This window comes from Conger conger, chromosome 3, assembly GCF_963514075.1.
Source record: "Conger conger chromosome 3, fConCon1.1, whole genome shotgun sequence".
Lineage (NCBI taxonomy): Eukaryota > Metazoa > Chordata > Actinopteri > Anguilliformes > Congridae > Conger > Conger conger.
The window spans coordinates 83,204,526-83,230,163 of record NC_083762.1 but is presented as its reverse complement, the minus strand read 5'-3'; the positions used below and the strand labels follow the sequence as shown (position 1 = coordinate 83,230,163).

Sequence of the window (25,638 nt, the reverse complement as noted above, 5' to 3'; positions counted from 1 at the left end):
GGGTAAGAGTTGGGTCAGAGTTTCAGCAGCAGGGTAAGAGTTGGGTTAGGGTTTCAGCAGCAGGGTAAGAGTTGGGTTATGGTTTCAGCAGCAGGGTAAGAGTTGGGTTATGGTTTCAGCAGCAGGGTAAGAGTTGGGTTATGGTTTCAGCAGCAGGGTAAGAGTTGGGTCAGGGTTTCAGCAGCAGGGTAAGAGTTGGATAAGGGTTGGGTTAGAGGTAGGTTTAGGGTTAGGGGTAGAGCGCTCACCCTCCCCAGGCAGGCTGTCCCGTCCGAAGATGAAGAGCTTATAGCCGCAGCATTGCTCTAGGACATGGGGCAGGGTGTGAAGAACAAACGTCTCCGGCTGACTCTGCCCACAGGAAGCCGTATCACACATCCCAGGATACACCACGTACGCGTCATAATCCTTCCCATCAGCCCCTGGGGCAGGACAGAGAACAATGTCTGTATGGGAGAGACATCCTCACTGCTCCCTGTGCCCATACTGGGTGCATAAAACAAGAATTAAATTACATTTTATTTTGCAGGTGCTTTATCCAAAGCAACATATGAAACATGCATATCAGGGTCATACAACAAATAACCAAACATGTCAGATAAGGTACAATTCATATGTAATCAGTTATAAGGCCATGAACATACAGTGAGAGCAATAATTATTTGATCCCACTGTATCTCCAGTATTCAGAGTAGCTAGGCCAAGTCCGTGACAATTACAACTAAAAATACAACTTCACAAGTCCTAGATTAAGGTACAAAATGCAAAATGCTAAAGATAGTGACAATAGAAGTGACAATAGATTTGGGTTTGGGTTAGGCTTCAGACTGTGGCAGAATTGGCAGTGAGTGAGCAATTCTTATGGGGGTTCAAATTTAGTGGTGGTACAGTAATACACCCTCATTGGTTGACACGGTTAGACAGTACAACCCTATTATTAGACATGGGGACAGTGAGATAATATAACTGTATTTGGTGGTATTAGTGAGAATACAATGACTGAATTACATTACATTACACAATTATATTAATGGCATTTGGCAGACGCTCTTATCCAGAGCAAAGTGCATACCCATAACCAGGGATAAGTGTGCTGAAAGACCCTAGAGGGAAGTACCTGTACAACAAAGAAAAGGACCAGGGCCTATTTGAATTTTTTATTTTATTTTTTTAAACAAACAAATAAACAAACAAACAACAAAGCAAAAGTGACCAAACTTAACTATCCAAACACTGCTTACCTAGCCAACTAAAAATACCGATACACAAAGTAAATCACAAAGACCACAATTAAGGAGGTAGGGAGGGACGGGGAAAGGTGCTGCTTGAAGAGGTGCGTCTTCAGTTTGCGCTTGAAGGTTGAGAGAGATTCTACAGTTCTGACCTCAACGGGGAGTTCATTCCACCACTGTGGAGCAAGAACAGACAGTAGTTGTGAGCGTGAGGTGGAGGTTCGGAGACGGGGAGGTGCCAAGCGGCCTGTGGAGGCTGAACGAAGAGGCTGGCAGGGGTGTAGGGTCTGATTATTTTTTGTAGGTAAGCTGGAGAAGACCCCTTAACTGCTTGGAAGGCTAGCACCAATGTTTTGAATTTGATGCGAGCCATGACAGGGAGCCAGTGGAGGGAAGTAAGCAGGGGGGTGACGTGTGAGTATTTGGGAAGGTTGAAGACCAGACGAGCTGCTGCATTCTGGATTACATTACATTACATTATTGGCATTTGGCAGACGCTCTTATCCAGAGCGACGTACAGCAAAGTGTGTACCCATAACCAGGGATAAGTTCACTGAAAGACCCTAGAGGGAAGTACAATTTCAACTGCTACCTGTACAACAAAGATAAGGACGAGGGCCAATTTTGTTATTTTTATATATTTTTTTAACAAAGAAACAAACAAACAACAGAGCAAAAGTGACCAAAGTTAACTATCCAAACACTGCTTACCTAGCCAACTAGAAATACCGATACACAAAGCAAGTGACAGAGACAACAATTAAGGTTCACAGGGAGGTAGGGAGGGATGGGGAGAGGTGCTGCTTGAAGAGGTGTGTCTTCAGCTTGCGCTTGAAGGTGGGGAGAGATTCTACAGTTCTGACCTCAACGGGGAGTTTGTTCCACCACTGTGGAGCCAGAACAGAGCGTGAGGTGGAGGTTCGGAGAGGGGGAGGTGCCAAGCAGCCTGTGGAGGCTGAACGAAGAGGTCCGGCAGGGGTGTAGGGTCTGATGATTTTTTGTAGATAAGCTGGGGAAGACCCCTTAACTGCTTGGAAGGCTAGCACCAATGTTTTAAATTTGATGCAAGCCATGACAGGCAGCCAGTGGAGGGAAGTAAGCAGGGGGGTGACGTGTGAGTATTTGGGAAGGTTGAAGACCAGACAAGCTGCTGCATTCTGGATAAGTTGGAGGGGTCTGATGGCGGACGCTGGGAGGCCAGCCAAGAGGGAATTGCAGTAGTCCAGGAAGGACAGAACCATCGCTTGGACCAGGAGCTGGGTCAAGTAGGGGGTGAGAAAGGGGTGGATTCTCCGTATGTTTTATAGGAAGAACCTGCATGACCGGGTCACCGCCGCAATGTTCTCGGAGAGGGACAGTCTGCTGCCCATCACCACGCCGAGGTTCCTTGCACTGGGTGATGGCGTGAGTGTGGTATCCCTGAGGGAAATGGAGAGATCCAGATGAGGAGAGGTATTAGCAGGGATGAATATCATTTCAGTCTTACCTGGGTTGAGCTTTAGACGGTGGTTGTCCATCCAGCTCTGGATGTCACTCAGGCAAGCAGAGATATGGGCTGAAACGGCGGCCTGTAGCGTAGCGGTTAAGGTAAATGACTGGGACACGCCAGGTCGGTGGTTCCAATCTTGGTGTAGCCACAATAAGATCCGCACAGCCGTTGGGTTCTTGAGCAAGGCCCTTAACCCTGCATTGCTCCAGGGGAGGATTGTCTCCTGCTTAGTCTGATGAACTGTAAGTCGCTCTGGATAAGAGCATCTGCCAAATGCCAATAATGTAATGTAATGTAATGAAACCTGTGTATCAGATGGTGGGAATGAGATGAAGAGTTGGGTATCGTCTGCATAGCAGTGGTAGGATAGCCCCCGTGCAGTGATCACAGGGCCAAGGGAACGAGTGTAAAGAGAAAAAAAGAAGCGGGCCTAGGACTGAGCCCTGGGGAACTCCTGTGGCAAGGGGCCAAGGTGTCGATACCGTATCAGCCCAGGCAGCCTGGAAGGAGCGATCAGAGAGGTAGGACTCAATCCAGTCCAGGGCTGTGCCACAGATGCCCGTTGCTGACAGGGCGGACAGGAGGATGGAGTGATCCACAGTGTCAAAGGCAGCAGAGAGATCTAGATGAATGAGGACAGAGGAGAGGGAGGCTGCTCGTGCGGCATGGAGTGACTCACTGACGGAGAGGAGCACGGTCTCTGTCGAGTGGCCCCATCTGAAGCCAGACTGATGGGGGTCCAGCAGGTTGTTGTTAGAAAAGAAAGAAGAAAGTTGACTAGAAGCGGCTCGTTCTATGGTTCTATGGTTTTAGAAAGAAAAGGAAGAAGAGATACCAGTAGTTCTGGATGATGGAGGGAACCAGAGTAGGCTTTTTTAGCAGCGGATGTGGGCCCTCTTGGAGGACAATATTACATTAGTTATTCAATACATCTACTGAATAGTAGTTTAATAATAGTTTGTCCTAAACATATTGGAGAACTTGCCACAGCGCTTCTGCAGACCTTTGCTCTCTTGCTTGCTTCTGGCTTTCCAGGTAATCACAGATAGCCTTTATCAAGGTTTTATTTATTTATTTATTTATTCATGTATTTTTTTGCAAAAGTGGTCGATTACTTAATATGTACTTACTTTAATGAAATGCAAATAATAATTTAATCTTTTAGGAACTGATTGTTTGGAAATATAAATTTTGCTATTTTCTACCAATACACTAATGCTGAAAACAAAAGATAAATATAAAAAATCTAAGTCCAAATTCATAAAAAGAAAATCTAGGGTGCCTTAGACAGCACTGTATGAGTGATAGTGCTGACTGTATATAATTAATACTACTAAACTCATGAAAATCATACTAAATACCCAACCTAAATCAGCAAATGACACCTGCATCAAAAAAGAACTCTATTAAATTTATGTTACTTTATGTTACTTGATATGGGGACTCAGGGTTAGAATTTATTTTTAATTAATAGTATTCTGGGTCAGGGCTTTGAGTGGCTCTATTACCCTTCCGTGGTCTCCAGCTCATTAGGGTTCAGAGGACAGGCAATGTTAGTGTTAGAGTTAGGGTTAGTGTTAGTGTTAGGGTTAGGGTTAGGTAAGTAAGAAATCTTTATTTCCCAAGTTGTCCCATATTAGGGCCTCTTGGGAAATAAAAGTTTGCACTGGCCATTCAGGGTACTGAAGCCTTTAAGTAGGAAGAATTTGGTCCCTCTTGTGTCGGTGCTCTATGTGCGTTGATTTAGTCCTCTTGGAAATAGAGTTCTAAGTTTGAGAATCCAGTGTTTCTCAAACCTGCATCTCTCCCCGTGTCCAGCTATTATTTGTTTGAAGGCCCAATATTTCTAGTGCCTCAAGTCCGTGGTGAAGGAAATGAGCCACCAGGTGTGTGTCTGTCTCTCTGTGATTTCTAATATTATATATATATATGTTGTGCTCGTCTACATTTAATTGTATTCCCTATCTCTCTTACATATTTTATACCACATTGCTTGCACTTACTGGCATATATGCAGTTTTTAGTATTTTTGGTTAGTGTTTGTTTTATTATGTAGGTTGTGTTAGTCGTGGTGTTCCTAATTGTAGTGGCTTGTTTGTAGAATACTGGGCGCTGTGTAGGTATAGTATTCATTTCTGGTAGATTGCTGCTCACCAGATGATCTTTAAGATTTTTATTTATTTTATACGCTGAGATAATTTTATAGTTCTGGATAATGTTTGTGTTCTGTAGGGTGCGGGTTAGATTAAATTAAATTTTTCTGTTTGCAGCTAGGCTAAATGCTGAGTAGGTGGTGATTAGCGGGATGATTTTCCGTGTGTCTTGTTGTCTGGTTTTTCCGGGGCTTATGGGGGGTATGGGGCTTATGGGGCTTATGGGGGGTATGGGGCTTATGGGGCTTATGGGGCTTATGGGGGGTATGGGGGGTATGGGGGGTATGGGGCTTATGGGGGGTATGGGGGGTATGGGGGGTATGGGGCTTATGGGGCTTATGGGGGGTATGGGGCTTATGGGGGGTATGGGGGGTATGGGGGGTATGGGGCTTATGGGGCTTATGGGGGGTATGGGGGGTATGGGGCGTATGGGGGGTATGGGGCTTATGGGGGGTATGGGGGCTTATGGGGCTTATGGGGGGTATGGGGCGTATGGGGGCTTATGGGGCTTATGGGGCTTATGGGGGGTATGGGGCTTATGGGGCTTATGGGGGGTATGGGGCTTATGGGGGCTTATGGGGGGTATGGGGCTTATGGGGCTTATGGGGGGTATGGGGCTTATGGGGGGTATGGGGGGTATGGGGGGTATGGGGGGTATGGGGCTTATGGGGGGTATGGGGCTTATGGGGGGTATGGGGGGTATGGGGGGTATGGGGCGTATGGGGGCTTATGGGGCTTATGGGGGGTATGGGGGGTATGGGGGGTATGGGGGGTATGGGGGCTTATGGGGGGTATGGGGCTTATGGGGGGTATGGGGGGTATGGGGGGTATGGGGGGTATGGGGGGTATGGGGGGTATGGGGCGTATGGGGGCTTATGGGGCTTATGGGGCTTATGGGGGGTATGGGGCGTATGGGGGGTATGGGGGGTATGGGGGGTATGGGGCGTATGGGGGCTTATGGGGCTTATGGGGCTTATGGGGGGTATGGGGGGTATGGGGGGTATGGGGCATATGGGGGCTTATGGGGGGTATGGGGCTTATGGGGGGTATGGGGGGTATGGGGGGTATGGGGCGTATGGGGGGTATGGGGCTTATGGGGGGTATGGGGGGTATGGGGGGTATGGGGCGTATGGGGGCTTATGGGGCTTATGGGGCTTATGGGGGGTATGGGGCGTATGGGGGGTATGGGGGGTATGGGGCTTATGGGGGGTATGGGGCTTATGGGGGGTATGGGGGGTATGGGGGGTATGGGGCGTATGGGGGCTTATGGGGGGTATGGGGCTTATGGGGGGTATGGGGGGTATGGGGGGTATGGGGCGTATGGGGGCTTATGGGGCTTATGGGGCTTATGGGGGGTATGGGGCGTATGGGGCGTATTGGGGCTTATGGGGCTTATGGGGCTTATGGGGGGTATGGGGGGTATGGGGCATATGGGGGCTTATGGGGCTTATGGGGCTTATGGGGGGTATGGGGGGTATGGGGGGTATGGGGCGTATGGGGGCTTATGGGGCATATGGGGGCTTATGGGGGGTATGGGGGCTTATGGGGCTTATGGGGCGTATGGGGCTTATGGGGCTTATGGGGGCTTATGGGGGCTTATGGGGCTTATGGGGGGTATGGGGCTTATGGGGGGTATGGGGGGTATGGGGGGTATGGGGCTTATGGGGGGTATGGGGGGTATGGGGGGTATGGGGCGTATTGGGGCTTATGGGGGGTATGGGGGGTATGGGGGGTATGGGGGGTATGGGGCTTATGGGGGGTATGGGGGGTATGGGGGGTATGGGGGGTATGGGGCTTATGGGGGGTATGGGGGGTATGGGGGGTATGGGGCTTATGGGGGGTATGGGGGGTATGGGGGGTATGGGGGGTATTGGGGCTTATGGGGGGTATGGGGGGTATGGGGGGTATGGGGGGTATGGGGCTTATGGGGGGTATGGGGCTTATGGGGGGTATGGGGGGTATGGGGGGTATGGGGCGTATTGGGGCTTATGGGGGGTATGGGGGGTATGGGGGGTATGGGGCGTATTGGGGCTTATGGGGGGTATGGGGGGTATGGGGGGTATGGGGCGTATTGGGGCTTATGGGGGGTATGGGGGGTATGGGGGGTATGGGGCGTATTGGGGCTTATGGGGCATTCGCTGCATTGCTTTTAAGGCGAAAATCTGTTAAGCACTCAGTTGTTTGGCCTCTTGGAAGCAAGTTCTTACTGTTAGTGGATAGTTTACCTCCAGTGTTAAGTGTTAGTGTTAACCGCAGTTCAATATGAACAGATTCCGGCTAACATTTTGGGTGTATTCTGTCCTGAGATAAATAAAATTACTGGCTAGTTGCTAGCTACCCAGTACATGGATTATTTTCTTTGAGTTCACGTACAGCCGTTTAGCAAGACTGACTATAAACCATATTATTTAATCTGGTCATCCTTCTGGGTCAAATTAAGCGTTTAGACAACATTTTAATGTTAAGAGGCTTTTTCCTTGTCAAGCCTCTACTAAGTTAAGCAGCAACGCGAAGCTAGCTGATTATAATGTTCATTTAACGTTAGCGCCTGATAGCTTTCTTTGTGCAGTAGCATAGCTAGCTAAATCAATAAAGTTTAGACGCGTTTAACCTAGCGTTTTATCCTTCCAGTTTTCTACTGCTAATTGTTTGGAGCCACCTGGCACTTTATTAAGCAGTGGCTTTTGGTGTCTCCATCTGGGCAGTAACTTTCTGATTTAGGGGGAGAGAGAAGGTTAGTTAGAATGTGGCCTAAGCTAAGAAGAAACTGTCTAAGATAGACGCTGTAGCCATATAGCGGCATGACACATTGTGTGTTCAGAGATGCTCTTCTGCATACCACTGCTGTAATGTGTGGTTATTTGTGTTACTGTCACCTTCCTGTCAGCTTTGACCAGTCTGGCCCTTCTCCTCTGACCTCTCTCATTAACAAGGCGTTTCTGTCTGCAGAACTGCTACTCACTGGATTTTAAAAACGGATCAAATAGGCTCTGGTCCTTATCTTTGTTGTCCAGGTCAGCATTCTTTTATGCATTTAGCTGCTGTCACATGATTGGCTGATTCAATATTTCCATTAAAAAGCTGGTGTACAGGTCAACCTAATACAGTGCACACTGAGTGTACATGATGACTATTTATTATTTATTATGGTAAATTGACCAATTACATTTGGTCCCTTAAAATAGGGAACAAAAATTGTGTCATTGTCCAAATGGTTATGCAGCATATCCTCCCCATCATCAGTACGTTGTAAAGAGTACCTGGCTTTGGATAGAGAGAGGGGAAACTGGCTCTGCACCACAGAGTGGCGTCTATCTTCAGCCGTCTGTATGCGATGGCACCCATCCCGAGGAGGAGCACAAGCCCCACAAACACCAGAACCAAGGGAGTGCAGAGGTTTGGAGCTGCAGGCGGAGGCAGGGAACAATATGACCAGGGCACCAAAGCACAGTCAAAAACACAAACTGCTGAATCACTGCAGATCTTCAGATCAGCTACTGCAGCCTCCAGATCCCTGAGTTGGACGCTAACCCTAACCCTAATTTTGAGAATTGTACACATATCTTTTTATTATACTCTGAAGGCTGCTAGACTTATTTTGACTGGCAAATATTGAAAAAATTTAATTTAAAAAAAGATTCCAAACACTTACCAGATCTTTGCAAAGTGAAGTTTCCTGTGACTAGTTCTTGATCACTACTGACCATGCATATGTAAGTGTACTTAAAATCCTCCTCAGTTACTTCTGCAAAATTCAGCGGCCTCTCAATCTCCCCTGCCTCTTCCTCTTCATTTCCCAGTATTTTTATTCTGTGGAAAAATAAGATATTTCAGTTAAGGACTGAAATCCTCCTCTCTCTATCTGTCACCCTCTCAGCTTTCTGTGTGAATACAGAACTGAAATATGATACATTACAGGAATATGAGAGGAGGGAAGGCCTGTCCATTTTTCCTTTTTTAAATATATGAATCTCATTATCTAAATAATTTAGGAAAAGAAAAGTTTCAGGTCCACCATAAACCATCATGATGACCAAAGGTAGCATGAGATGAAAGATGGAAGATGGAAGATGGGGTTGATGTCTAGACAGGCACATAATGTCCACTGGGCAGTGAGTTCAAAAAGCATGCAGTGCTGGCCTCACCTCGCCTGGTGTACGCGATATGAAATATTGGAAGAAATGAAGCCTTCTGACTTGTCCGCTTTCTGCCACACCCAGTAAACATCCACCGTGTCATAGGCTTTTCCGGGCACACACACCCGGCAGATCTTACTGAAGGGGGCTCCTGAGATCAGAGGCACAGTGTTTACTGAAGGGGATCTGAGATCAGAGGCACAGTGTTATCTTTACTGAAGGGGATCTGAGATCAGAGGCACAGTGTTATCTTTACTGAAGGGAATCTGAGATCAGAGGCACAGTGTTATCTTTACTGAAGGGGATCTGAGATCAGAGGCACAGTGTTATCTTTACTGAAGGGAATCTGAGATCAGAGGCACAGTGTTATCTTTACTGAAGGGGATCTGAGATCAGAGGCACAGTGTTATCTTTACTGAAGGGAATCTGAGATCAGAGGCACAGTGTTATCTTTACTGAAGGGAATCTGAGATCAGAGGCACAGTGTTATCTTTACTGAAGGGGATCTGAGATCAGAGGCACAGTGTTATCTTTACTGAAGGGGATCTGAGATCAGAGGCACAGTGTTATCTTTACTGAAGGGAATCTGAGGGAATCACAGTGTTTACTGAAGGGGATCTGAGATCAGAGGCACAGTGTTATCTTTACTGAAGGGGATCTGAGATCAGAGGCACAGTGTTATCTTTACTGAAGGGAATCTGAGGGAATCACAGTGTTTACTGAAGGGGATCTGAGATCAGAGGCACAGTGTTATCTTTACTGAAGGGAATCTGAGATCAGAGGCACAGTGTTATCTTTACTGAAGGGGATCTGAGATCAGAGGCACAGTGTTATCTTTACTGAAGGGGATCTGAGATCAGAGGCACAGTGTTATCTTTACTGAAGGGAATCTGAGATCAGAGGCAAAGTGTTGTCCCAGATGTGCAACTTCTTCCAGAATCCCAGTGCAGATTTTACAAAGGCATAAGCACTGTGGATAGAAATTCTCAGGAAAGTATGGCTGCCCACCAAACCTTTGAGCATCCTGTGCCAGATCATCTCTGCAGCATAAGAAGTGGAGCTCAGACACTGGGTGCTTCACCATTGTTGGATTACACCTGCACTGTCTGTGGCAGGCAGAGCAGATCACGCATTGGATTATACAGCCACATGAGAACCCATCACTAATTCCAGAGGAGGAAGTCATCATTGGACATGATGGACAAACGCAGCGGGCAGCAATGTGTGCATGTGTGTTTGTGTGTGTGTGTGCTTGTACGTGGTGTGTGTGTGCATATGTATGTGTATACGTGGTGTGTGTGTGCATATGTATGTGTATACGTGGTGTGTGTGTGCATATGTATGTGTATACGTGGTGTGTGTGTGTGCATATGTATGTGTATACGTGGTGTGTGTGTGCATATGTATGTGTATACGTGGTGTGTGTGAGCATATGTATGTGTATACGTGGTGTGTGTGTGCATATGTATGTGTATACGTGGTGTGTGTGAGTATATGTATGTGTATACGTGGTGTGTGTGTGCATATGCATGTGTATACGTGGTGTGTGTGCGTATGCATTTGTGCACACATGTGGGCATGTCGAGGCTTGCTCACCGTAAGTTGCACTGACCGACTTATTATCTGGTTGACTCATCAAGGGCTTTTGATAACTTTCATCTGTGAAGAGACTTGATTGTAAAATCAAGATTTCCTCATTTGGACATGTGACATGGTAATCATGGATACACCCAGACACTATCAACAAAAGGCAAATGCTGCAGTTCTGTTTAATACCAACAGAGGGTGCATGATGCTTTTAGACATTTTCCTTTTACTTAAGATATCTTGTCAAAGCCATATTACAGTTGATTAGACTAAGCAGGGGCCAATCCCACCTGGAGCAATATGGCATCAAGGGCCTTGGTCAAGGGTCCAACACACACTATCACAGACACAGACACTGCAGTTGAACCCAGGGGATATGTAGCATTATCCATGTTATGTAGCTACTTTGAAGAAATAAATACTTGAAACCTAATTGTTTTAATAACACACACTATTTGGAAATGAAGTTAACCTAGTAGCTATGTTACATGCAACTCTCCAAGGCTGACGACACGACAGCTCACAGTTCAGTATTATTATTCTCGGTGCATGCCACAGTGAATGAACCAGAGATGGATTTAACAGAACTCAGTCTCACCTTTCACCTGTAAATCAATTGTCCGGGCAATGTGGCCCATGGTTCCAGATAGATTGAAATTGAGGTGGCAGGTGTAAAACCCTGCATCACTGGGAGAGACGTTATTCACTTGGAGGGCATCGTTGCCTACAAATTCATACTTCTCCCCGTCCTGGATGAGCTTACAGCCCTGTGGAGGAGAGAGACCATGGGTCCAGTTCTGTTTCACACTGGCTCAGCCTGGCTGAACTTTCTGAAGTCCAACTTTTTAGGTATCACCTGACCTGATACCCACCTTCCCCTCTAATTCCAACCCTGTAGCCAATCATATAAAATGAATTAAAATTATTTGTTGCATTTTTATGGTTTTAACATCACTTTGCCAATTCTGGCCACTTTTTAAACAAAAACGTCATTCTCAAATGTGAGCCAAACAAAATTGACTGCAAATCTTTCAGAAATTGGCTCAGCTGTTCGTATTGAGCATGTAAATTAAAGTGCAGGATTGCAAAGATCGGGGCCTCTCTGTGTGGAGTTTGCATGTCCTCCCCATGTTTGTGTGGGTTTCCTCCGGGTACTCCGGTTTCCTCCCACAGTCCAAAGACATGCAGGTTAGGCCGATTGGAGAGTCTAAATTGCCCATGGGTATGAGGGTGTGAGTGAATGGTGTGTGTGCCCTGCGATGGACTGGCGACCTGTCCAGGGTGTATTCCTGCCTTTCGCCCAATGTATGCTGGGATAGGCTCCAGCCACCCTGCGACCCTGATCAGGATAAGCGGGTTAAGATAATGGATGGATGGATTGGTTGCAAAGATTGTTTTATGCTATTCCATTCATTGATTTAATTGCTTTTATAAAACAGACCAGCTAGTGCGTTAGGTAGCCTAGCTGGTCTGTTTTGTATAAGCTCGTGGACATTGCAGGGTAAGAGTTGGGTCAGGGTTTCAGCAGCAGGGTAAGAGTTGGGTCAGGGTTTCAGCAGCAGGGTAAGAGTTGGGTTAGGGTTTCAGCAGCAGGGTAAGACTTGGGTCAGGGTTTCAGCAGCAGGGTAAGAGTTGGGTACGGGTTTCAGCAGCAGGGTAAGAGTTGGGTACGGGTTTCAGCAGCAGGATAAGAGTTGGGTCAGGGTTTCAGCAGCAGGGTAAGAGTTGGGTTAGGGTTTCAGCAGCAGGGCAAGAGTTGGGTTAGGGTTTCAGCAGCAGGGTAAGAGTTGGGTCAGGGTTTCAGCAGCAGGGTAAGAGTTGGGTTAGGGTTTCAGCAGCAGGGTAAGACTTGGGTCAGGGTTTCAGCAGCAGGGTAAGAGTTGGGTACGGGTTTCAGCAGCAGGGTAAGAGTTGGGTACGGGTTTCAGCAGCAGGATAAGAGTTGGGTCAGGGTTTCAGCAGCAGGGTAAGAGTTGGGTTAGGGTTTCAGCAGCAGGGCAAGAGTTGGGTTAGGGTTTCAGCAGCAGGGTAAAACTTGGGTCAGGGTTTCAGCAGCAGGGTAAGAGCTGGGTTAGGGTTTCAGCAGCAGGGTAAGAGTTGGGTACGGGTTTCAGCAGCAGGATAAGAGTTGGGTCAGGGTTTCAGCAGCAGGGTAAGAGTTGGGTTAGGGTTTCAGCAGCAGGGTAAGAGTTGGGTATGGGTTTCAGCAGCAGGATAAGAGTTGGGTCAGGGTTTCAGCAGCAGGGTAAGAGTTGGGTTATGGTTTCAGCAGCAGGGTAAGAGTTGGGTCAGGGTTTCAGCAGCAGGGTAAGAGTTGGGTTAGGGTTTCAGCAGCAGGGTTTTTTTCCACATATGCTAAACAATTATATGCATTAGGTATATTTCCTGGGAATTTGGCTTGGCACAAATCTCACTTCTCATTATGGAAAGGACTGAATACAAACTGGCCTCAATCAACACCTGTATCTGGCTATAATGCTTTTCTTTCTTTGGTACATTTAAAAAAACAACATTTTATCTATCGCCTGATCAAATCATTATGTTGTCTATTAAAAGCATAGCTCGAATCTCAAGATTTTTATACGAATAAAAATGTATATATGGCCATGATATAAGAAACTTAAGGGGTTGCATTAGGGCTTACTTCTACTGATGATGTTTCTCTGCAGTGGAAAAAATAACCTGGAAATACAGAAAAAGTGGCCAGAATAGGCAAAGTAGCAAGAATAGGGATACCCACTATATGTTTTCTATGGCTGGTTATAGATGTTTATTTATATGTGTTCAAAATGTGTGTTAGACTAGTTTATGCGTCATGGTTAACTTGCAATCAGTGCTTTAGTGAAGCAGCCTTGGAATGCGATCTAAGTGGGCCCCAGCGAGAGGAACAATCTGTGCTGTGCTATTCCCTGCTTTATCCTGTTTCACTCGGAGTACTCACCTTGTACCACAGGACGGAAAAGCTGTTCACAATGGCCATGTATGTGGGCAGTATGTGGCAGTACAGACGACCATTGGTTTTGGTGGTTTGTTTTTCAGACGTTGAGAATGGTTGCATACAGTTCTCTGGCATGGTTTCATTCACAATCAGCTCTGAGACTTGTTCAAAGCACTGGGCAGGAGTTCTGTTTGTTGGAAGAAAGCAGCTTACAGCTCAGAAGAGCACTCATTCTGAAGAGGAGTTCTTAGTTTAGAGAAGAAGCATTACCCAGTTAACCATATGAACACTGCCCCCTTGTGGTTGAGTCATCAACATCCCAAATTATCGTATTTCTATGATAATATAAACTGCAACGTAATAAAACAGTAAAACGATGATGCCAGATGGTTGAAAAGATTATCCGCTAGCTTGAACAGTATTTTTGTGCTTATCAGCCTCTTATTTTCAAAACAGGAAAATACAACTCCCCCTCGCCAAGCGCACAGTTACAACCCTCTGCACACAGACTGACACAATAAAAGGCATATTCTAACAATACTTAATAACATTTCTCTATGTAAAAAAATTATGCTCCAATATAAAAACAAAAATATACAATTCAGAAGTTGCACGAATAAACAATTTTTTTTATTTTTAGCTATAATCTTTTTTTAGCTAATTATTCAATACAGACATATTTATGGAACCAAATAACCCACCTGGTTATGAAGCTATGACTGTTTTCTGACTAATGTTGAAGTTTATTTCATAATCATAATATTGTGGAGACCACTTAGTAACAGCCAGAATTCCCTGTAGCGCCTGGAGGCGTTTGAGAGACGCACCAGTGAGGTGACATCATTTATGTGACTTGAATTAGTGGTTTTAGCCGAAAATTCAAAATTCAAGTTCAAAAATAAAGTTGTTATTTGAAAACGAGCAACTTGTCTTTTTCCGCAAAACCCCACATTGTCGTTGATGCTTTAGATAGCTCTACAGTGGGACTGGCCGGAGGTGATACCGCTGACTGCTACCACCACGGCTGAGGTCGCCCGAGCATTCATCAGTTTGTGGGTCTCGCGTTTCGGGGTCCCGGCCGACTTGTCCTCTGACCGTGGGGCTCAGTTCACATGGGAGTTGTGGGCGGCGATCGCCCGCCAGTTAGGGGTGATGCTACATCGGAGTTGTGGGCGGCGATCGCCCGCCAGTTAGGGGTGACGCTACATCGGAGTTGTGGGTGGTGATCACCCGCCAGCTGGGGGTGACGCTACATCGGACCACGGCTTATCACCTGGGATGTGTGAACGTTTTCATCGCTCGTTGAAGGTGTCCCTCTGCGTCAGAATTCCCTGTAGCACCCGGAGGCATTTAGGAGATGCACCATTAAGGTGACATCAGTTACGCTACTTGAATTAGTGGTTTTAGCCGACAAGTTAGAAATGACATGTTTTCCGAGCAAGTTTGAAAATAAAGTTGTTATTTGAAAACAAGCAACTTTTTCTGCAAAACCCCACAATATTTAATTTAAATTTGTCCGACATAAATCTGTGCAGAATACACTTTCACCACAGGGATGGGTAAAACTATGTTTTTTGGTTATCCTGGGGGTACTTATCCAGCCGTCATGCCTACATGCCTGTAGGATACGTCAATATCAGAGGACAGTTCCTTTTAGCACATTTGTGGGTTGGAGTTTGGTGGCACAGCTGACATCATATTTCTTTGGGTCAGTGCATGTTCCGATATGGTACTTTTGTAAAAATGTATGTTGGTTTGCCTCCAAAAATCCAACCCCACATCCATGTGATATGAGGTGGCAACAGGCAATTACAGAATCTGGACTTGCCATAGATGAAACCTGCAATTGTACTGGTTAACAGGGCTAACAGGGCTCTGGTTAACCTTATTTTGAAATAAAGTTCCATTTTAAATGTGAGACAGGTTGGGCAGAAAGCATTAGGATGAGTAATCCTTTTTGGAGAGCTTTTTGGACAATTTGGGCATGCTTAAAAAAAAAAACCCTCTCTCATACTAAAACACATGTGAAGGTCAGTCATGTTTCTGGACAAAAAGATATGCAGATGTTTTGTATTTGCAGAGATTTGGGGAAACTTGAGGACATCTGGGAGCAGTTTTGGAAAACTCTTGTGGAATTTGAATAGTTGTCAATATCTTTACTGTCTGTACACAAGTTGACATTGAGATGTGCACAAATACAAAGTAGTTCTGGGTTGGTCTGACTTAGAAATTGGGATATTCAGTGCTAAACTATGAAGACATGTTGTCTTGTATTTTTTATTTTATTTTAATGTATCTTTTCTGTATACTATGTACATGCTCTGCTCATTCAAAACCAGCCTCTTCTTTCATTTAAGTCTTCAACCATGTGTGTGCAGTTCATAGTTATTTATATAGACACTTTTATAGGACTAGTACAAAGGTGGAAATTGCACTCTTGGGGGTTAACAAGGAGGAGCCACCAAAGTCTGGAAGAGCATTTATGATCAGTACACAGAGTGAATTTGGCCAGAACAAATGCAAAGCAAAAGTTAACCTGTCAGTGAACATTTGCATAAGTGAACACTTCCTGTCCAGAGCCCACTCCCCAACATCTCCCACACCCTCCAAACAGCATACCTCACGACACACCGATAGTGGCCAGCGTCCTCCAGGGTAGTGTTCAGGAGCCACAGCATGCCCCCATGAACCTGGATCCTCCCCCTGTGTCCAAACAGCTGGGTCCCATTCCTGTCGTACCAGGAGATGTTGTACGGAGTGGCGCTGTAGTTGAATATGTCAGCGCGGGCCAACGTGCAGTTGAGCAAGGTAGCATCCTGACGAACAGAGTAAGACTGGGCAGGGTAATCCTTACAGCGCTCTGCAAAGACATGCACTCGGTCATGCATATGCACTTAAGAGGTTTGATGCATTGTGTGTTCAGAGATGCGTTTCTGCATACCACTTGTAATGTGTGGTACATCTTTGTGTTACTGTCACCTTCCTGCCAGCTTTAACCAGTCTGGTTTTTGCTTTTTGTACCATTCTCTGCAAACTCTAGAGACTGTTGTGTGTCAAAATCCCAGGAGAACAGCAGTTTCTGAGATACCACCCTGTCTGGCACCAGCAATCATTCCACAGTCAAGATCACTTAGATTACATTTCATTCCCATTCTGACATTTGCTCTTTTAAACAACTGAATGTCTTGATCATGTCTGCATGCTTTTATGCATTTAGTTGCTGCCATATAGTTGACTGATTCAATATTTGCATTAACAAGCTGGTGTGGAGGTGTACCTAATAAAGTGCTCAGTGCGTCTATAGGCAATAAGAGGAAGAGAGTGAGAAAGGAGAAGAGAGGGACATTTGTGTGCACATAATATCCAGTAGATTGTATATTCTTTTTGTAAAAGGATCTGCCACAGTACTTACCGCCCAGCCCCACAGCAGCAGCTCTGAGCAAGACGGCAGAAATCAGGATGATGAATGAGGTTTGACTCATATCTGTAACTGTGAACAGATTAAATTAAATTAACATTTAAAACGACATTCCTCCTGCTTAGCCTTTTCTGAAAGCAGAGCAGACAGAAGGGTATGGGCAGCTGTGATCCAGCTGACTAGCACCACAAAGCAGGTCAGAGATAGGGTTGCCACCTCAGTCCTGGACAAATACGAAGCTGGCAAACTGAGTACTGAGTACTGACTGACTGTCAATTGCTCTCGAGGGTGCATGAGCCTGAAGGAACCTACCTTGTGCTTGGTGCCAATTCCTCTTTCATTACAAAAATAAAGAGTGTAATTTGTGACGGTTAATAACGTGTCAGCACCATTCCTCACATTACATTTAGGAACGAACACTGGGTACGCTGTCTACATTTCATAAAGCAATACTAATGTATGCAACACTCAAAAATACTGAGATCCTGGGACATTTCATTTAATTATTTTTTCCAGGACAGACAACAAAAATCCGGGACAGTCCCGGAGAATCCAGGAGGAGTGGCAACCCTACTCAGAGAACAGAAAAACCAGCCTTCCATTAGTCCATTGTGACCAGTCTGTTTTCGGAAGCCTTGCAGCAGCAAAATAGGCAGATAAAAACAGTATCTTTGCACATTCCCGTTATCTGCAGTGGCCAGTCACGTGACCATCCTGGCCGATGGGTCTCTTCATCGTATTATGAATCTACTGCTGCCCCAGTCAAAATGGCACTGATCAGCACAAGATCTCTATCCAATAAGACTTTTATTCTTAATGACTTTTTTACCACCCATTGATTGGATTTCTTGCCGGTGTAGGGTTAGCCGTTGGGTAGCAGTGGGGGTCTAGCCGTTGTGTTTAAAAAGCATTTTAATTGCCGCCTTCTAAACTCTGATCATTTTGAGGTGCAGTTAATTAAAGTGGGCCTGGACAGTCCCCTTTTAATTACTCTGGTGTATCGTCCGCCAAAAATATATAAAGACTTAATCCCAAGACTTTATCACACAAACTTTCTTTCAAATACCATGCCCAAATTTGATAGAGTCCTGATTCTTGGTGATTTTAATATTCATGTTTGCAGTCCCTCTAAGCCTCTTGTTACTGAATTTATGCGTCTAGTTGGTTCTTTGAACCTTGCTCAGCTTACTGCTGGCCCTACTCACAAACTAGGCCATATACTCGATCTAGTCTTATCGTTTGGTTTTCTGATTTGTAATATGGAAATAATTGATGCCTTTCTGTCTGATCATAGTGCTGTTGTATTTCATTCAATTTTGCCTTTCTCACCTACTAAATCTCATCTCCCTGTACGTTGATTCTGCCTTTCTCACCTACTAAATCTCATCTCCCTGTACGCTGATTCTGCCTTTCTCACCTACTAAATCTCATCTCCCTGTACGCTGATTCTGCCTTTCTCACCTACTAAATCTCATCTCCCTGTACGCTGATTCTGCCTTTCTCACCTACTAAATCTCATTTCCCTGTACGCTGCTCTCGCTACATTAACTCTTCTCTGAGGCCCTCATAGCTGGTCCCAATACCTGCACTGTTGAGGCTTCTCCTCCCCATCTCAGCACTGAGGAACTTATCTTCTTATTTAACACCACCTGCTCCTCTATTCTGGACTCTGTTGCCCTTACATTGAAAAGGCCTAAACCTAAAGGTTTGCCCTGGCTAAATGGCACCACCAGAGCCCTAAGGAGGGAGTGCAGAAGAGCAGAGCGGAAGTGGAAGTATAATTGGCTTCTATAAAATTCTGAGGGACAATCTTCTCAAATATCAGGAAGCAGTTAAGGCTGCGAGAGCAACATACTTTTCTGACCTCATCTCCAAAAACCCATAATTCCAAGGTCCTATTCAGTACCATTAACTATGTTATCTGTACCGCCCCTAGTACACCCCTAGTACCAGATGTGTCCCCAACTAAACGCGAAATTTCATTAGCAAAGTTGAGGACATCAAGATGAACATTTCCCCCTCCTCACGTGACCTAGCTGTTTCACTGGTCTGCCCATCTGACTTGGACTGTTTCCAACCCATCACGCTACCCTCTCCTGAAGGATGTCATGGACTTTTCTGAGCCAGAATGGAAATGGAGATGGAGTCCACTTTCGCATCAACAAGCCATTCTCCCAGTAATATGCCATGGATTTATTCACTACATCTCCCTTCCCAGCAGCAGAAGCACGAAACTTGGCTAAAGACGGATCGTTTTTCTGTTCACGCATTATCAAGTCTCAGTCAATAGGCAACGACAGGGCAGAGGTTTAAATTCCAGCGTGAACAGCGACCGGGCCGAATTCGGAACTTCAGCACCACCGGACGTAGACAGCGACCGATGTGCTGAAGATCTGGGACGAGAAGGAGTGAATGGATTCTCCAGTGACATAAACGTATTAGACAAGTCGGTGTTAGACTTGCGGGCTTGAGCTCTAGTTACTACACACACTGGAAAGGCTTCAGACAAACTACAGTCCACATCAGTGTGTGTCAAAGGCTTTGAGACAACTTCAGGAAGAGGAGGAACTTTTCCGCCAGCTACATCGTTCCCAATTAAAAGGCTGAACCCTTCCATGGGCAGCTGCGGACGAACAGCCACTTTAAAACGCCCAGAAACTAAATCACTCTTAAGATACACAGAGTGCAAAGGAACTTTTAAATGTCCTAGTTCAATGCCTTGAACGAGCCACAATATGTTTCCTCTGAAAAGGGCAAAGCAGAAGAAAGAATAAAACTCTGAACCGAACCTGTGTCTCGTAACATTTTAACATGAATGTTGTCTTCCTCACGCCCTGTGAGTGAAACCATTCCCTCAAAACTGAACGGTTCATAACCTTGATCTATTTCACTACGTGAGTGAACGGAGTTGCTCACGCAACCGGAACCTTTTGCACCTTTTTGTTTCAAAGCCGCGTTCTTCTTTTTTAAAGCAGAACATGCAGCAATGAGATGGCCAATTTCGTGGCAATAGTAGCATTCAAGAGATTCACTATTAGATGACGGAGGCGGAGGCTTATCGGACTTTGCATTCCGGTAAGTCTGCCGCGAAGCAGAAGGATGAGTAGTCTCACGACGAAAAAAAGGTGTTTTTGTGCGTAAGCACAAACTCATCAGCACAGACAGCAGCGTGGGCCAGTGTTGTTACTTTTTGGTCGTTTAAATACATCGCTACTGTGTCTGGCACGCATTTTTTAAACTCCTCTAGCAAAATCATCTCTCGAAATTGCTCTCTGGTTTGTGCACGTTGTGATTTACACCACCACGAACTTCAGGCACCAACTCGTATGCATGCAATATCGCTGTTTTCACAGAATTATAATCTAAACTTTGCTGAAGACTAAGGGCCGAATAAACAGCTTGTGCTTTGGCACCCAGCACAGTCTGCAGAAGCAAAGTCCGGACCTCAACCGGCCATTGCAGCGTAACCGCAACCCTCTCGAAATGAGTGAAATATACTTCGATCTCACGTTTTAAAAGATGGAACCATACGAATGTTACGGCTAACATCAAAAGGCTGGCCTGGTTGCAGTGGCACAGGCCGAACAGGATCAAGCGAAACATCATTGTCACCCAACGGAGCATTTGTATTTAACGCTCCTGGTAGAACATTAATTAAACGGAGGCGCGGTGACAGAATCGCCACCCGAAGCAGATGAAACAAACGTACCCACAAAGGCACTCGAAGGAGCAGAAAAAGCACGCACAGGCGAGCGAACAAGAGAAACAGGAGGCCACAAGTCTTGCGAAGGATGAGCTGAAGGAACTGGGAACTGGTGGAGTGATGGTGAGTCTCTTTTCAGCCAATTCGAATTCAAGCTTGCGTAATGCGAAATACGCTCTTCGCACTCGCGAAGATGTTCTCTCTGCCTTTCTTTTCCTGCGCGTCGAGCTCGAGTCTTCTCAAGTCAAGCTGAACCTGTAATTTCTTGAGTTCAATTTCTTTATCTATTTCTTTTTCCTTGACTAGTCGATTTTCTCGCTCAGCACGTAGTTTAGCTGCCTCAAACTGTAAATTACGCTCCTGTAAAGTATATTCCCGAAGCTTTAGTTCCTGCTCAGAAATATTGCTGGCAGCTGACAAATCTGAAGCAGGTGGAGAACTTAGCCATTTTCCCTGTTAGAGAGGAAAATCCATCAGACCGTCCATTACTGCCTTCAACCGTGTTTCCTTAAGCTTTTTATAATCTGATGTAAGGCTAATGGAGTACTGTTCTGCAATTTGGACTATAATGCAAGCTAAATTAAATCAAAGGGATACAAACGAAATGCAGAGGGACATTTTCAGAAATAACCCACAAAAGATGGGTTTTACACATTTACCGCCGACGCCACGAAAACAACGTCCTTTGTACTAGTAAATCCCCTAAAGACCCCTAAAAATAAATAAACCTACCCCAAAAATTAAACTAAGCCTCAAATATCTTCAAAAGCGTACCAATTGAAGACTCACAAGGAATCTGTCACGTTTCAGGTCTGTCTTGCCTTGTTTTAGGTTTTATCATTTTGTCTTAGTCACGTATTGTCTTATCATGTATTATGTTAGTCTAGATTCGTCATGTTGTTTAGTTTATTTCTTGTTACGATAAATTGTCTTGTCATGTCTAGTTATGTTTTCGTTACGATTATTTTACCTTGTTATGTTGAGTTATTATCCTCTTAGTTCGTTTAGTGTTATGTTTTGATTTATGTTTATTGTTACGCAAACTGGTCGATGTTTAAACAAATGTCTTTCCGCAAACCTTGCATTCCGGCTTTCTCTCTCTCTCCCTTTCTGTCACTCACATCCTAATTGTTTCGATTGTCTATTCACTAAAATCTACTAATGCTAGATCACGATTGGGTAATATTAACATACTAGTCATGTGTTCATGTTACCTTACGTTTCTCGTGCATGTAATTTACTAATTTACTAATGCTAGGGCAGGATAGGTTTATTACTAACGATTACTAATTACCTTGTTAAACTTGTCATCCATCGCACCTGTTTTCCATTCCCTTGCTGCTCTCCAACTAATTGTCTACACCTGTCTACACCCGCATTTATAGCCCAGTCGCACTTCTGTTCTTTGCGAAATTGTCTGCCTCTTGTCCGTCAAAGCAACGCTTGAGCAGTATAGCACATTGATTTCACGTTAAGATCCAAGCCTGGTTTTGACCAGTGTTTATTGATTTCTGTTTCGTTGACCATCGCTTGTTTTTGATTACGTCCTCGCCTATTGCTTTTGTACCTTTGCCTCGCTGTTTTGTTTATGGTTTCGACTTCCGCATCGCCCTCGACTACGACCCTGCCTGCCGCCCGCCTGTACTTCTGCCCCGCTGACAACTCTCCTGCGACCGGACCTCCCTGCACGTCTACCGACTACGAGTTCGCCTCTTCCCTCGGCACCGTGTTTTCGGTGTATTTATTGTTTTATTGGCTGGATCTACGTGTATGGACTTTGCTTGTTTTGACTACGCTCCTGGGATTCGTCCCGAATAAAGCCCTGACGGGACTTTATATTACTATTGAGTAATACTGAGTCGTGCATTTTGGGTCCAACCCCCACGCACCCGTCTCAGAATCTCCCCCCGGATTTGCTTTCAAATAAACCCACTACCAAACCAAAGAAATAATCAAAAGGCTAACTTACCAGCGTTTCTCAGTTACAATGCGCTTCAAAACCGATTTAGAAAGGCGGGAGAACAAAAAAACAAGAACGGATGTGCGCACACAAAAATACGAAAATTGCCTAATTATTCAAAAAATGAGCCAAATATTGGTCCAAAAAAAAGAAAGAGCCCCCATTTTATGTTCCCTGCTAGGGACAGGGAACTATAACAAATACTTAAATAAAGCAAGGGCAAGAAAACGGCAGACAACGGAGGATAACTGTCAAAATAATCAATTTATTATCATTACAAAAAAATAAGTATTCAAAACGAAAGATCCAGAAGGCCACCCAATTTTCCAGGCCTCGCTCCCAGCCTCTCACTCTGAGTGACAACGAAGTTCCCCAAAAGCGTGCCAACCACCAGTGACGTCAGCCGGCTTGGAAAATAAATGCAAAGAGTTGCCAGGCATCCTCTGTTCTCTGAGCCATTTTCGAGTTTAGGCAGGCATTGAGGTAATAAAAACCCAAATAACTCGACACATACTCCCCCCAAATTTTAGTGCCTCAAAAGTTATTTGACAAATTAACACAATCATAGATTAAATTGTAATTTTAAAAAACTTGGTAGCATATCCTTTGCATGCCATGACTTCCTGATGTCCATGACTGATCAACATCATCAGAGTCTTATTTTCAGGTGGTCCTACAAGTGATACGAAACCTCTTTGAATTTGAATGACTCTCTATTGCAGGGGTCAGCAACCCTGGTCCTGGAGAGCCGCAGGGTGTGCTGGCTTTCGTTGTTGCTTGGCATTAATTGATCAATGAAAGCCGTTGATTACACGGTTAACTCACCTCACCTGGTTTCTTGGGTCTGAGTCGCTTGCTTATTTTAAGGTGGAGACGAAAGTCAGCACACCCTGCGGCTCTCCAGGACCAGGGTTGCCGACCCCTGCTCTATTGGAATTGGGGGATGGGACTAGATTCAGATGTAAATGATACAATATGGGACACATTTGTTGGCTAAAAATGTCTAAGTTATCAAAGGTCTGACGTGTCAAACCAGCCTGAAATGGCAGCTTGTAGCCTATAGTGGCTAAGGTGATACGTTACCCTCAGTACTTCAAAGTCTACATGGATCACAAGATGAACCCACCTTATCATACAAAAGTCTTAAAGGTACAATAAGGTAGGATTTCTGTGTTAAAACATTGTTACAAGACCATTGTAAATCCCTTCCTATCACTGGAAAAAGCCTCACTGACATGTTGACTCTGCCTGTGTTTATAGTCCATAAATTCGGGTTTAAAAGTGTACATTTGTCAGGCCATCACTCTGTATCAAAACATTATACAGCTGTACAACAATGCAAGCTCATTGGTTAAAAATTGGTTCTAACTGCCACAGCCAATGGCTTGGGTGCTTATTCATATTTTTCGTGTAGATGCCCAAATTGCACTCCAGACAAGCGATCACCGAAACTCAACTGAAACAAAATTATATCACTCAGTGGGAAACAAAATCACAAAGTAAAATGAAATGTTATCTGGCCTTAAAAACGCAGTACACTGTAGCAAACTATCAAACCACAATCAATTACAATTAATTACAATTAATTCTACCCCAAATTTAGCCAAAAATGTCCCCAATTTGATACTGATAAAATATCCTTTTTATTGGGAGAAAATTAGGATTGCTGCATCCTAGCAGCACAATTCATCTTCTCTTGCCAGACTCTGAGGGACAGTGAGTGATCCAGTCACGCACACACACACATGAAAACACACAACATGCAGACACACGCATGAAAACACACAACATGCAGACACACGCATGAAAACACACAACATGCAGACACACACAACACACACATGCTTATTTTGCCAGTGCGTTATTGTTAATATTGTATATACTAATTATAAGTTATTTCATGGGTTTGTTGTTGTTCAGCCAAGCTTGGTAATACAAGTGAACTAATTTGTCATGTCAATAAAGCATTTTGAATTTAATTTAATTGAATGAGAAAGAGAGAGTGTGGGAAAGAGAGAGAAAGTGAGATGGTGAAAGATAAGGTGAGAAAGAAAGAGAAAGACAGATATGTAGTGTTGAATACTCACGTCAGGCAGAACTGGAGCTGAACAGCATTTGTTTCCTATGCACTGGGCTGAGTCCTGACATAGATCAGCATCAGACCTGCAGACCACAGAATGACGGTTGGAGGAAGGGGATTTCTCAATATACTGCAAAGAGGCCCATCCCCAGAGCACAGCTCCAGGGCACAGCTCTAGGGCACAGCTCCAGGGCACAGCTCCAGGGCACAGCTCCAGAGCACAGCCCCAGGGCACAGCTCTAGGGCACAGCTCCAGGGCACAGCTCCAGGGCACAGCTCCAGAGCACAGCCCCAGGGCACAGCTCCAGGGCACAGCTCCAGGGCACAGCTCCAGGGCACAGCTCCAGGGCACAGCTCCAGAGCACAGCTCCAGGGCACAGCTCCAGGGACACCAGACAGTCAGAGCTGCCCAGGCACAGAAACAGTGCCATGTTCACATGACGCCTTCTCTGCAATTATTAACTGTGGCATAACACACACACACACACACACACACACACACACACACACACACACACGCATGCAAACATGCACACGCACATGCACACACGTGTAATGGAGTAGAATCTACTTAGTTAAATTATAGCTAAAACTGATGCAACCACGCCCTCTAGTGGTTTCTTGGTATGGTGTGCTATAGTGGGATTCACGTGCATTTGCTGATCCTGAATGCTGAACGTTCATTGAGAGGTCTGGGATAAACGATAATTTACTAGATTACAAATACAGATATGCCATATTTTGTTTGCAATGTATTTAAGGACTTACGTTAACCATTTTCAGTTCACCCAACGATTTATGTCGCCCTTAAAATGATGTTCAGAGACATCATTTGAACTAGTCGAGCGTGGTAACAGTCTGTAGACTAGCTAGGTAACGACGCTATGCTCGCAGTACTCGTGCGGAGTTCATAATGTGTTCATTTTAGATTCTATTACATTC

At 45.1% G+C, this 25,638-nt stretch overlaps 1 protein-coding gene across 5 annotated transcripts in view; it reads right to left on the bottom strand.

The window, feature by feature from the left end:
* LOC133123788 (interleukin-1 receptor type 1-like) overlaps nt 1–24,785 on the bottom strand; it is a 32,687-nt gene extending 7,902 nt beyond the window's left edge. Inside the window, exons 1-10 of one of the 5 annotated variants that reach the window (XM_061234332.1) lie at nt 24,704–24,785; nt 16,948–17,025; nt 16,155–16,395; nt 13,539–13,722; nt 11,196–11,364; nt 10,607–10,747; nt 9,020–9,161; nt 8,527–8,684; nt 8,135–8,278; nt 249–422 (exon numbers count right to left, since the gene is read on the bottom strand). In XM_061234332.1, the coding sequence (XP_061090316.1) occupies nt 249–422; nt 8,135–8,278; nt 8,527–8,684; nt 9,020–9,161; nt 10,607–10,747; nt 11,196–11,364; nt 13,539–13,722; nt 16,155–16,395; nt 16,948–17,017 (1,423 nt within the window). In that variant the 5' untranslated portion in view covers nt 17,018–17,025; nt 24,704–24,785. Of the gene's footprint in view, nt 1–248; nt 423–8,134; nt 8,279–8,526; nt 8,685–9,019; nt 9,162–10,606; nt 10,748–11,195; nt 11,365–13,538; nt 13,723–16,154; nt 16,396–16,947; nt 17,026–21,626; nt 21,646–21,950; nt 22,020–22,625; nt 22,898–24,703 lie in introns of those variants that run through there. The other 4 variants (XM_061234336.1, XM_061234334.1, XM_061234333.1 and 1 more) reach the window with 4 other exon arrangements.
* Between the last annotated feature and the right edge of the window lie 853 nt (nt 24,786–25,638).